The sequence below is a fragment of the Enhydra lutris genome, unplaced genomic scaffold, assembly GCF_002288905.1.
Source record: "Enhydra lutris kenyoni isolate GAN:26980312 unplaced genomic scaffold, ASM228890v2 scaffoldscaffold29, whole genome shotgun sequence".
Taxonomy (NCBI): Eukaryota; Metazoa; Chordata; class Mammalia; order Carnivora; family Mustelidae; genus Enhydra; species Enhydra lutris.
Window position 1 is genome coordinate 13,252,563 of NW_019154113.1, and position 13,856 is coordinate 13,266,418.

Here is a 13,856-nt window from a genome sequence, read left to right on the forward strand (position 1 = left end):
ACCAGGTAGTTTGGCACTAGGGGTGTGACACACATCTGGGTAGTAGAGAGAAAGGCTGCAGGGTTTGTGCGGGGGGAGCTCCTGAGAAAGTCTTCCTTGCTGTTACAAGGAGAAACTCAGAGAGAGGCAGCCTCTTCCTCCTCAGGACATTTTCCCACATTGACAGGATGCCAAGAAGTGCACAGGCATCTAGCAGCCACCAGGAGATGGAGCCTGGGACTGAAACCACTCGTGAAGATTGCCTCTCTATGGGATTCTTGTTACAAAGGACAAAAAGCATCCTTGTTGTAGAAGCCATGAGAGTGGGCTGTCTTTTACTTGCAGCCAAAAGCATCTAGATTCTAAGAGTTAGAACTAATTGTTATCTTTGCTTTATAGAGGAGGCGCTGGAGGCTTAGGGAAGTTAAAGAGGTTATGATAGAGTTTACCTTAAAGCCATGGTGAACCAGACCACAGCCAGAATCAGCGTGTTCATCCTGTAGGGCCCCATCACACAGTAGAGGGCATTATCCCAGACCTGTAACCCACACACAGAAGGGTTATTAAATCAAGAGGCTTGTGACTTGAAAGAGCTCATTTCTAGGATTTTCTGATAAATTTCCTAGGACCCCATGAGAGAATGGACAACCATGATCTTCCAGAGAAAGCAAATCTGTTCAAATAACAAAGCCTCTTCTCTTCTTACTGCTTGGCCTTTGCCTCTAACATAACAGTCCTGGAGCATCTTCCCTGGGAACACAATCATACATCATCAAAAGCACAGTGAGTTGGGATTTCAAGACACTGGGTAACCTTGAGTAATGAGCTCTGCTCCTTGCCCATGGGAATGGGTGATATTCTCAACAGTTAACAACCATTCAACCATTCATCGGTTGCCTCGGTGCTTGACAGCTGAGTTGGCTACAGGAGGCCCTTCTCCAGAGAAATGGCCGTGCCCTTCCTGGAGACTTTCTCAAAAGCCACCAACACACCCCAAAGGGCCATCTCCTTCACTCATTCCTTTCTTCCTACAGATTACGTAAAGAGAAGATGCTGGAGAGAAGGGTGTTTACTAACAGTAGACATTTCACCAGTGTTCCAAATCTCTGCCTTGGGAAGGAAGAGCAAAGAAAAGAAACTAAGGTTTAGATAAGTCATGGTGACATTGGCTCAAGCAACATGGTGGGTGAGGAGCAGGCACAACTGTGTCCCAAACGTTCCATGCAGGGCACTTCCTTCCCCATCACACTGCCTTGGGTTGATGGGGGTGTTCATGGTCTTTATCCTTCATCCACCGAAGTTACAGGGTTCCAGATGTCCTCCCTCTCATCCCCCACATGTTCCCAACCATACCTGCTTGAAAGTGGTGCTGAACCTGACCAGCCAGCGCTGGTACCAAGTTCCTGTTGAACTTTGGATCTCAATGAATTCATCCATTTGCTTGGGAGTTTTGATGTGGGAAACCTGCAAAGCAAAGATTGTCTAGAGAATCGTAACCCCACTCTGTATCAGACTTTTCAGTGTTTAATTAATGTAACTAATTTTATGTCACATATCAAAGGCTATAGGAGCCTTGGATGATCCTCTAGTCTGTGATTCTTAACCAAAGATGTACATGGCCTCTCTTAGGGAATCTTTCTCAGGAAGATATATCCCCCTGTAGACAAGATGAATCCATCTTTTGACCAGATGATGCTTTTGAGAAATTTATATTCGTTAGTGATAATATGCTGAATTACCATGTATATCTGATTTGCCCACAGTAGAGCTGACCCCACCTTAAAATTCACAAGTCTGTCCTTAATAGGTATTAACAATTAACATCACTGAAGTCTAGAACCCATGCAAGCAATGGTGTGTGTGTTTTGGGGGAGGAGGTTGCTACTTAAGATTTCATTTTCCAAAGATTTATATATTTTAGAGAGAGAGTGAGGGAGAGAGAGCATGCACACAAGCAGGGAGAGGGGCAGAAGGAGAGGGCAGAGAGAGAATGCTCACACAGAATCCCCACTGAGCATGGAGCTTGAAGCAGGGCTCAATCCCAGGACCCTGAGATTGTGACCTGAGTCGAAATCAAGAGTCAGCCACTTTACCCACTGAGCCACCCGGGTGCCCTACTACTTAAGATAGGAGAATAGGAGAATAGGAGAATATCATGTCCTCCTTTCTGTCTCTGGCTTTTCTAATGGAAATCAAAGAAATGGGGAGTGGGGATAGGGTTCTACAACTCAGCTCCCCCACTAAAGGGCCCCAGAAAGACTTGTCCAGTGTCAGCAGACAGCTGCAATTTGCAATCCTGACTCACCAAGACCGTGACTGTCAAGTTACCTAGTGTTTAAAGCAACCACTGGATTCTATAACTAACCATCATGTTAAGGAGATGGTTAGCCAAGTTAGCAAGGTCCATGCTTGCAGACTTATTCAGAGGAAAATGGGGGAGCACATTCAAAAAAAAAAAATCAGAATTGCCATCACCCCTTCCAATGAACTATTGTCTAGGGAAAAAAAGTTTTAGTCCTACAAGCATCTCCATCGTTTTCTTCTGCCATCTGAGAAGGAAGGAAGGGGAGGAAACAAAAAGAGATACACAGATAAGGCTGGCAATGCCCAAGGGAAAAGACAGCCCTTGGGTGTGGACAACAGACTCATTAACTCTGAGCATGAGGTCTAGGATGGCATGGCTATGCTCTTCTAAACCCTAAAAACAGTAATTCTTAAACTTTGAGGAGGGCTGGGTGGCCCCTTTGAGAGTCTAATAAAAGCATCCATGTTCTTCCTGAAACGAGGTACGAGAGCATCCTGAGAGCCTCCTAAGTCCGTCCTACCCTCCTCCGCAGGTGTGCTTCCTTCGCAAATCTCTCTGTCTGGGCTCTGACAAGGATGCAGAGGAGTGAACACACAGGCTCTGCAACAGAACTCTTGGTTGGAGCTGGACTTCCTGCTGTCAAATACCCCCAGAGAGCCCAGGAGCCCTCATTGCAGTCAAAAGAGGCCACAGGGCAAGGATGACATCAAATCAGGAAGCATGTCAAAAATCATATTCAAAAGCATTAAGATATCCACTCAAGTGCAATGTTTTTCCTTTTGGCGCTCCTAGGGAAAAAAAAAAACCACAAAAAACGTTCTATTCCCTAGGGATTTGGGAGTGGGTGAATGGACAGCCTAGCCTCAAGCTAAATTACTCTAAATTACAATTAACTAAGATACTGTTTTTGATGGGGTCTATATCAAAATATGGTGTGTGTTCACACCAGACCTGCAGAACGTTTTACTGGGGACACCTGCCAGGTGGCAGATCAGAAGGCCGTGAGGCAGCCAGCCAATGGGATGGCTGAAGCCTAGGGCTTCGGAGGGAGGAAGAAGTTTGCCCAGCTCCTCTAAGCATCTCAGGCTGCGTCTGAAAATTTAACTGACAAACACAGATCAACAGGAGAAAAGCCTACACATTTTATCGAATTTTAACACAGACAAGGGAGGCTTCCAAAGAGAATGAAAGCCTGAAGATGTGACCAGAGCAGAAAACTCTTATACCTTTGAGGCCACGAAACAATGAGTTGGTGAGGAATTAACATGACAAAGGGATGTGGGCTTAGGGTAGTAAATGGTGAAGAAGTAACTAGGAAGAAAGAATTGATGTAACAAGGTTTGCTGATGCAGCCTCCTTGACCCTCCCCCGATCTCTGGTGATAAGAACGTCTTCTTTCCCCCTGGTACAGGGACAGTCACTTCACACAGGAGATCTATGACCTAAGACGGGTGAGTGGGAAAGGTCAGAGTGATCTTCCTACTTCTGACACTTTCTCAAACTCCTTCGCTTAAGATATTCAGTATGCCAAGGTGTCTGTATTTCAGGGTAGGAGTCCTGAACCCCAGCGGCACAAAGGTGAAGGTGAGGACCCTAGCCTTTGTTGATCTCCAAGTACAATCAAAAGTGCATTATTTGAGGCTCCTGGGTTGCTCAGTGGGTTAAGCCTCTGCCTTCGGCTCGGGTCATGATCTCAGGGTCCTGGGATCATCGAGCCCCGCCTCGGGGGCTCTGCTCAGTGGGGAGACTGCTTCCCTCTCTCTCTGCCTGCCTCTCTGCCTACTGGTGACCTCTCTGTCAAATAAATAATTAAAATCTTAAAAAAAAAAAAGTGCATTATTTGCTGCGGGGAGCACTCTGGAGCCAAGCAGTTAACCCCGTCAGGAAGGAGTTCACTCCTGATTGCTTCTGCTCTCTAACCTTCCAACATTTTCCAGTTGTTTCTTTCTTTTCTCGCCCCTGGCCCAACCAGTCATCCACTGCTACCCAATTAATATGATCACCAAGTCAGCAGGGAATGCCGAAGCCACAACCGTTCTGATTCTCCTTCGCATGAGTTGAAAACTACTAAAAGCAGAGGTGAGGATGCACGGCTAGCCCGCAGGGCGGGGTAAGAGAGAGTGCCCACCCACGGTTCACATTCCAGCTCTGGGATCTGGAATCTCTGACTTCCTGGGGATGCATGGCCATCCCCGAGGGGAGGGGCTCTGGTGCTCAAGTGAGAGGCTTAGCTTCTGCCTTTGGAAACTGGAGGCTCTGTTGATTTCCTTGCCAAGATCTCATTCTTCAAAATTAGGCTGCTTAAGGATAAACCCGTTGTGAGGAGTGAATGTGGGATCACTTCTCTAAAAGGGACTCCCAGTCTGGCAAGCTCACAAGGTTGATTTAGAAGTGGTCCTTCCAGAAGCAAGAGTCACAGAAACCACTGGGTATGAGATGCTGCACAGGCCACCAGGGTAAGACGAAGACCAGAAAGAGGTTAGTCTCCTGAGCAGGCAGGGACAGGCGTACAAATGAGGGGCAGAGCCATCACCCATCAGGACTCTCTCAGCAGAGCAGTGGGTTTGCTTGGAATAAATACACTAACAGACTGCCTGATGGGTCAGGGAATGCCAGGGAGGACCAGTGTGTGAGCCTTGCGTGAGCCAAGGAGAATTTGCCATATTCCAGAGGGAGAACAGGGGAAAGAAAGGGAAGGCAAAAAAGGAGGAGGAAAAGAGGGAGGATGGGGCAGGGAGAAAGTTTCTCGAATTATCATGGAGGTTATTAAACTGGCAAATACTTGGTATGAGTGAGGTGTGTCTGTGTTTCTGTGTGTCTGTGCACATGTGTATATCTGTATACATGTGTCTGTCTGTGTATATGATATGTGTGTATATATGTGTTTATGTGTCAGTCTATATGTATGATGTGTGTATCTGTATGTGTGTGTTTATGTCTCTATGTGTCTGCATGATGTGTGTGTGTCTATGTACATATGTGTGTGTTTATGTCTCCGTGTGTCTGTGCACATGTGAATGTCTGTATACATGTGTCTGTGTCTGTGTGATGTATGTGTCTGTGTGTCTGTGCACATGTGTATGTCTGTATACATATGTCTGTGTGTCTGTATGATATGTGTGTTTGTGTGTGTGCATTTATGTGTCTATGTGTCTGTATGATGTGTGTGTATCTGTGTGTGCATGTGTAGGTCTGTATACATGTGTCTTTTTGTGTCTGTGTGTGTATGATATGTGTGTCTGTATGATATGTGTGTCTGTGTCTGTATGATGTGTCTGTGTACATGTGTATATCTGTATACATGTGTCTGTATGTGTGTGTCTGCGTGTGTTTATGGCTCTATGTGTCTGTATGATGTGTGTGTGCACATGTGTAGGTCTGTGTACACGTGTCTGTGTATCTGTATGTGTGTGTCTGTACGTTTGTGTTTGTCTCCTTGTGTCTGTATCATATGTGTGTATATGCATGTGTTCATGTTTCTCTGTGTCTGTGTGCATGTGTACGTCTGTATACATGTGTGTGTCGGTATGATGTGTGTGTCTGTGTGTCTGTGCACGTGTCTGTCTACATGTGTCTGTGTGTGTATGTCTGTATGTGTGTGTGTGTGTGTGTGTCTATGCACGTGTATATGTCTGTATACGTGTGTCTGTGTTTGTATGTATGTTTATGTCTCTATGTGTCTGTATGTTGTGTGTGTCTATGCACATGTGTATGTCTCTATACATGTGTATGTGTGTGATGTGTGTTTGTGTGTGTGATGTGTGTGTCTATATACATGTGTGTGTCTATATACATGTGTCTGTGTGTGTCTGTATGATGTATGTGTCTGTGAGTGTGTGTGTATGCATCTTTGTGTCTGTGTGTGTGTTTCACACCACGTTGATGTGACACACAATCCAATCCAGCTGATGTGGATTCAGAGGCTTGAGGCAGAGACAGAAGACCACGCAGACGTCTCTCGGGAATAAGCAGGAGCTCGGAGAGCAGTCTGACGAGACGGTGGGCGGGGCAAGACTGAGCCAAGTGCACCCAGGCCCTGGGCGGGGGAGCCGTGCTGACATCTGGTGTCCACACCTAGGTCCTGGGCGGGGGAGCCGTGCTGACATCTGGTGTCCACACCTAGGTCCAGCTGCGGCCTTATAACCCACCACAGACAGCAGTGGGGAGCGGGGACTGGGGAGAACCATCTACATCCTTCATTAACATCTTTCATCACAACTATTTCCGTTAGTTATGCTTCTTAATAAATGTTTGTGATAAAAGCACTGGTCCCATATTTTAGATATTTTTAGGAGCATGGAATTGAGGGAAGTAGGCCATTGAACAGCAACAAAATTTATTTGCTTGAGTTAATTTAAGAAAAAATATGTCATGTAATTTTAAAGAAGATTTTATGTATTTATTTGACACACACAGAGAGAGAGCACGAGCAGAGGGAGCAGCAGAGGGAGGGAGAGGCTGACTCTCCACTGAGCAGGAAGCCCGATGTGGGTCTCAACGCCAGGACCCTCAGATTACAACCTGAACCAAAGGCAGATGCTTAACTGACTGAGCCACCCAGGCACCCTTGTGTCATAATGTTTTTGAATGATAGTTAACATCTATGCAGCCCCTGCTTCAAGGCAGAAAACTGAATCCTTACTGGAACCATACTTGCAGATATTATTACCCTTCTGTTCCCAATAGAGAAACGGAGGCAAAGGGAGTACCCAGCCCAAGGCCACATAGCTAGAAAGTATCAAAACTGGGATTTAGGCCCAGACTGTCAGGTTCCAGGATGCAGATGCTTAGCTACGTGGTCCTGCCACGTGGTCCTGCCTAAGAACCAGGGCTTCTAAGCAGCAGTGAACAAGGAGGAGTATGCTGTCCAGAGTCAATGGCAGAGGCCAAAGCTGCAAAAGCAGTGAATCAGAGTAAGAGTCAAGGTTAACCCAGGAGGGCTTCCTAGTGGAAATGGATTTGAAGTCAGCCTGAAGGAAAGTTATCCAAAACAGGCACCCACCAGGGCAGGCATTCCTCCCTGGCTATAGAGCGTGGTCGGGGGAGCACAGATCCTGGTACCTAATAGGACATCTCCATGGAAATCACCACTCACTAGTTTTTCACTATTTAAACTAGGAAGAAACAAAATTCAGGCTAAGCACCAATGCTGGTAAGGGTGGAGGAGAAAAATGGCTATCCCGTTGCCTGTGGCACAGTAGACGGACACAACCTTATTGAGATGTAATCATGTGATCTGGCAATATAACTCAAAAGCTATACAAATAATAGTGCTTTTCAGCCACTCATTTTACTTCTAGGAGTCTATCTTGGAAAACACATCGAGAACATGAAGGGAAAGGAACTATGTGTGTGAAAATGTTCACTGAGACAATATTTACAGGAACAAGGTAATAAGACGGGGTAAATAAATTTCCAGCATTCGGGATGTGTTTAGGAAGACTGTTAACATTCCAACATTAACATTGGTTATAAAGATAATTGTGAATGCCACGAGACAACATACAGAATGTGAATGAATACTCTTTTTAAAAAGTAGATGGAGGGGTGTCTGGCTGGCTCAGTTGGTTAAGCAAATGGGTCTTGATTTTGGCTCAGGTCAGGATCACAGGGTCATAGTATCAAGCCCATGTGCTAAGCGTGGAGCCTGCTTAAGATTCTCTCTCTCTCCCCCTCTCCCTCTAAGATAGATAGATAGATAGATAGATAGATAGATGTAAATATATGTACATATCCTTATCCCCATAAAAACACAGCTAGTTCTTTCTTTCAGTGTGTTTTTTTTTTTTGAACAATTAGTGGTAACAAGGATATCTATCAACCTGAACAAATAATTAGGACACAATAATAGGAATGTCAGGGGTTTTATTCTCCCTTTGGTAGTTTCTCTTTGTCAAATTAATATAGTATGATAATAATATAATAAGATTCATTTTTTAGCAAGCCAAAAGAGTAAAGAGGGGAGACCCCCTCCTGTTGGCATGGGTGCCACACACTCACCGTGAACACCTTCTCGGGGGTCCCCTTTGCCCTCATGTTGGTGTCGTGGACACGCTTGAGAATCATCCAGGCTTCATCATGTTTGCCCATCTGGTAAAAGCAAGGAAAGAGACATAAGAAATCCTTTACTGACAAGGGGTAGAAACCCCATGGGGGGGCGTCCAACCCTAAGTGTGAGGTGATTAGACTTGGACACACTGCCACCCAGGGCTTGGGAAGGATTGGGACAAGTCTCTGTCCCCAGCCCATCTTGGAAGGATACTAGGGTAATGCCTCTGAGGTGTATACACACTATTCCCATTCCACAGTACAACACGCCTCGTTGTAAGGTCGAGTGACTGCTGGGTGGGATCCACGTGCCTCCCTGACCAGAGAAAGCAAAGAAGCAACCTGTTATGGATTGTGTCCCCATAGCCCCAGAGACCTCGGAATAGGATCCTGTTTAGAAACAGGGTTGCCATAGATGTCATTAAGATGAGGTCATACAGGAGTGGGGTGGGCCTCTAATCTAGTTCGACTGGTGTCCTTATATGAAGCCAGCATGTGAATACAGAGACACGGCAGGCCAGTGCATGAGATGACACAGACAGGAAGCCAAGTGAGTCCCAACAAAGCACTGGAAGCTGGAAGGGGCAAGGGAGGACTCCCCTACAGACTCCGAGGGAACGCAGCCCTGCAGACACCCTGATTTTGGACATCCAGCCTCCAGAACTGTGATGCTATTTCTGTTCCTTGAAGCCACTCTGTTGGTGACAAAATCCTTTGTCCTAGCAGCCCTAGAAAACTCACACACCACAAAGGGTAAATTCGTGAGAGATCCCTGGTTAAAGAAAAACTCCCTGCGGCGTCTGTTCCTGACAATGGGACACAAGGGAATTTGACAAGGACGATCACTCTGTAGAAAGATCTAGAAGGAGACATATGAGTGGACTCGGAATTGGAGGTGTAGGAGCCTTTGAGTCCTATGGCTCCTCTGCAAACCCAAGCGGCCCCCCAGGTTGGAAGGACTCTTCTCTCAAGACACCAGGAGCAGCTTTCCAGTGGGGAGGGGTCCAGGATAGTCAAGAGTCCTGATGGGCTTGGGGGGCAACGCACATTTTCCCACAGATCTCACCGTAGCAACTTGAGAAAACATCCCACAGCTTTGAAGATCTTCCGGAGAGAGGGGGTGCTGGAAGCAGCCTCAGGAGGCCCCCTCCGCCTCTGACAGTCTATGAATCCAGGCTGTGCAGCCATCACAGACGGCACTAAAGCCGGAAGTAACAATGGTCCGGGCGGGCTGACATGTGGATGGTGTGCAACATGCAAGCTGGAGTGGGGGCAGCCGGAGGGCCATCGGTCTCACACAGGGTGGGGATGGGGGTCACTGACTCACCTCCAGCAGGAACCTCGGGCTCTCTGGCATGAACTTCAGAGCCACCAGGGACACGGTGCAGGGCAGCGCACAGATGATGACAAACACTCTCCAGCTGTGGTAGTGGTAATTGGTGCCCATGCTGAAGCCCCAGCCTGTGGAGAACAGTCAGAGGATTTCTGACATGACCTTATAGTGACCTTAAAACACCAGCTCTCAAAGGAGGGCACAGAGCCTCACCCACAGAGCAGGTTAAAATGCAAACCTCTGACTGTTCCCAAAGCTTCTGAGGCAGAAGTCTGGAACAGGCATGGGAATGTGCATCTCAACAACTCCCAGGGCTGGCCAGGCCTGACATTTATAGGGCCTTGGGTGGCATCCCCTATTTCTCAAGCTAACAAACTGTCAATAACGAATGTTCTCTTCCCTTGCCTTGACAAATAAGGATCTGGAAGGCCAGCTGGTGACCTATCCTTTAGAGACCCCTTTCATTTCTTCTCCTGGTCCCTTCCTCCAAGTGAGGGGCCTCGTGCTCATACAGGTGAACCCATCACACTCCACCACAGTGAGAATAGGTGTCCTGGTCACGATTCCTAGAGTTTAGTGGAATTCTTGGGTTCTGAGTACCCAGAGCATGATTTGGATGGAAAGGAACCCTGAGGTGATCGTACCTCAGGGACCTCTTGCCTTCTAGGAAGGAATGCCAGATCAGGGCCTTAGGACCGTGGGGTTCCCTCTTCCCACGTCAAAGGGCAATACCAGCTCCAGGTGATTCTAATGCCAAGGGTTCGAGACCACACTCTGAAAAGTGCCATCAGTCATAATATAGGCATACCTCAATTTATTGTGCTTTGCAGATTTTGCAGTTTTTACAAATTGAAGGTTTGTGGCACCCCTGGGTCAAGCAAGTCCACTGGCGTCATTTTTCCATCAGCGTTCACTTACTTTATGCCTCTTTGTTACATTTTGGTAATATTCAAAATATTTCAGACTTTTGCATTATTGCATTTGTTATGGTGATCTGTGATCAGTGATTACTACTTGCCAGAGGCTCAGATGATGGTTAGCATTTTTTAGCAGTAAAGAATTTTTTTAATTAAGGTATGTACATTTTTTTTAGATGTAATGTTATTGCACACTTACTAGACTCCAGTTTGGTATAAATATAACTTTTAGACGCACTGGGAAAACAGATCATTCATCTGATAGTTGCTTTATTGCCGTAGTCTGAAGCCAAACCCATCATATCTCCAAGGTATGCCTACATTAATTTTTTTTTTTTAATTTTAAAAAGACAGGGCTTCTACATTCAAATGCATTCTATCATCATGGAAATGAAGATAGGATTAGCTCCTAATTAGCATTCATCCTTGAAAGCATTTTTTTTTTTTGAGATTTTATTTATTTGAGAGAGACAGAGTGTAAGAGAAAGCAAACCTAAGTGGCAGGGGACGTGTGGTGGAAAGACAGAGGGAGAGAGAGAGTCAGATTCTCTGCTGAGCAGGGAGCCCAATGCAGGACTCGATCCCAGGACCCTGGCATTATGACCTGAGAAGAAAGCAGATGCTTAACTGACTGAGCCACCTAGGCTACCCCTTGAAAGCATTTCTAAAATACATTTTTAGAAATTGCCTCTGGATCTGCAAAACATTATTTCAAATATCCTCGTGGGTCACAAATTCCCTCTTTTAAGGAATGGGTAGCACCACGGAAAGAGCCTCGATTTTCACAGTCACGGGGATCAGAGTACAAATCCTGGCTCCCTGTGTTGGGGGTTTTCACAGCTATCGACAGCAGATAACATCACCATCACAGATTTGCTAAGTGCAAAACCTTCTGACAGCCAATAATAATTCCTCTGCTTTGAGGGTAGATTTTATTTGCTTAGAAACAGCTACATGATATTCAGTGCCAAAGTTATTGACTAAAATAGATGAGTATCAGCAACAAAATAATTGTTTAAAAAAAAATCCAAGGTTATGGAATGCCTGGGTGGCTCAGTCAGTGAAACATCGGACTCTTGATTTTGGCTTAGGTCATGATCTCAGAGTTGTGAGGTCGAGTCCCACATGGGGCTCCACGCTCAGTGGGGAGTCTGTTTGAGATTCTCTCTTCCTCTCCTTTTGCCCCTCCCCCCAATCCTACTCTCTAAATCAATCAATCAATCAATCAATCAATCAATAAAAATAAAATCTTTTAAGAATAAATGAAACAAGATAGAATCAGGAGGGAGACAAACCATAAGAGACTCTTAATCTCACAAAACAAACTGAGGGTTGCCAGGGAGAGGGGGGTAGGGAAAGGGTGGCGGGGTTATGGACATTGGGGAAGGTATGTAGTATGGTAAGTGCTGTGAAGTGTGTAAACCTGGCGATTCACAGACCTGTACCCCTGGGGCTAATAATACATTATATGTTAATTTAAAAAATAATAAAATAAAATCTTTTAAAAATAAACAAATAAATGATCAAATGATCCCAGGTTATACAATGACTTGGTTTTCTCACATGCTCTCCCTGGGGCTTGTTGGTTTTCGTTTGAATGAAAAGAAAACCTTTCCTTTCTCCTGACAGCAGCACTAGACAGGGAAGATAAAACCATAGTACTATTTACACATTTCCCTGCTCATGTCCAAAAGCTACTGTGGAAGAATTAGAAGTCAAGTTGATCAAAACTACATAGCAGTCAAACTCAGGTGGATAATGAGGAAAGGAGAGAAGAAGTGGGTATGTTTATAAAGTATGCTGCCTAAGACAAATTTTTCTTTATGGTAATATGTGTAAATTATCCCAAATACATTATTTCCTCATGCCTCTGCGGTTTTTATGGTGATCTTAATAATCTGCATTTATTGCATTCATGAGGTAGTCTTTGGGACCTTAAATTAAATAAAATTAAACAGCGCACTGCTTCCAAATATATGGAACAACTATTAATTTGGAAACAGGGATGGCTCTGTTCACTGATCTTTGAGCTTGTCCTACTTTTCTCTGTCAGGATTTCACAAACAGCTGGTGGTGCTGAACACAATAGGCATTAATCTTCCATAATATATCCAATTTTTTTCTGGGTTGTGACCAGGAAAACATTCTGACTTTTATAATTTTCTTTCTCAATGACTCAGTCACCCAAACTCCCGGGGCCAAGACCTCCCATCATTTCATCCCTGCAAAAGCAATTAAATGGGTTGCATAAGCCGTACACAAACACCAGTCTCCTTTCTGTAGTTACCCTGGCATTTGTCCCTGCTGAGTGGAGGGGTGTTAGAGCATTAATGTCTTGGGCACATTGAGAAATATTATCAAATGTCTGGTTCAGTCTGGACGAAACATCTGGTCCTGGTAAAATGACGCTTAAAGTAAATAATCACTCCTGTTAGACTGTGATTCTAGTCTATCATGTTTCTCGGGTGGGTCCCCCCTCCCTGCCCAGCTAGTGCTTGTTTCAACGAAGCCTAATTGCCCAAGAGCCTTCACTCTTTAAAAGGGACATAAAAGGGGCACCTGGGTGGCTCAGTGGGTTAAGTCTCTGCTTTTAGCTCAGGTCATGATCCCAAGGTCCTGGGATCGAGCCCCGCATCGGGCTCTCTGCTTGGGAGCAGGGAGGCTGCTCCCCCCTCTCTCTCTTTCTGCCTCTCTGCCTGCTTGTGCTCTCTGTCAGATAAATAAACAAATAAACCTTTTTTAAAAAGGGGGGGGTACATAAAAGTCACAGATTTCATATGCAAACAGGAGAAACATCCTATCTCTTTGGGGTAAAATATTGAATCACAAGCCCTGATGTCAGCCAGCAGTGACCAGCAACCAGCAACGTGGCCCCTCTGCCATGGGCATCCCATTCAGTCTTGGCCAACACGCTTCCAACCTGATTCTTTGTATCGCTTTCTTAGTAACCATACCCCAGACATGGGTGTGTGCTTGTGTGTGCAAAGCAAAGTGAAAAGGTGATGCAGAAGGTAATGACTATTGTGAGTGGCCCCTGTCATAACACCCGGCACCTTGTGGCCTCCACCATCTGGCAGACATGTGGCCTGGGTGGGACAGACCTCCCCCACCCCAATCCGTGCAGGATTTGAGGAAGAAAGTATCCAGACACCAAACCAATCCGGACCCAGCATCCTCTGGGGTGTAGTTGAGGATGGGCATATGACCTAAGCTGAGCCAGTGAGCATCTCCCTGGTCCCGCGTGAGGGCAGGCTTCCCTTGGGGAGCAAGCAGT

At 45.7% G+C, this 13,856-nt stretch overlaps 1 protein-coding gene across 2 annotated transcripts in view; it reads right to left on the reverse strand.

Annotated features, from left to right (window-relative positions):
• The window catches only part of LOC111152576 (synaptic vesicle glycoprotein 2B), a 183,527-nt gene that overhangs the window by 30,426 nt on the left and 139,245 nt on the right, over positions 1-13,856 (reverse strand). For both annotated transcript variants that reach the window (XM_022511064.1, XM_022511065.1), the window contains exons 5-8: positions 9,660-9,793; positions 8,285-8,374; positions 1,333-1,443; positions 429-517 (exon numbers count right to left, since the gene is read on the reverse strand). In XM_022511064.1, the coding sequence (XP_022366772.1) occupies positions 429-517; positions 1,333-1,443; positions 8,285-8,374; positions 9,660-9,793 (424 nt within the window). The remainder of the gene's footprint in view (positions 1-428; positions 518-1,332; positions 1,444-8,284; positions 8,375-9,659; positions 9,794-13,856) is intronic.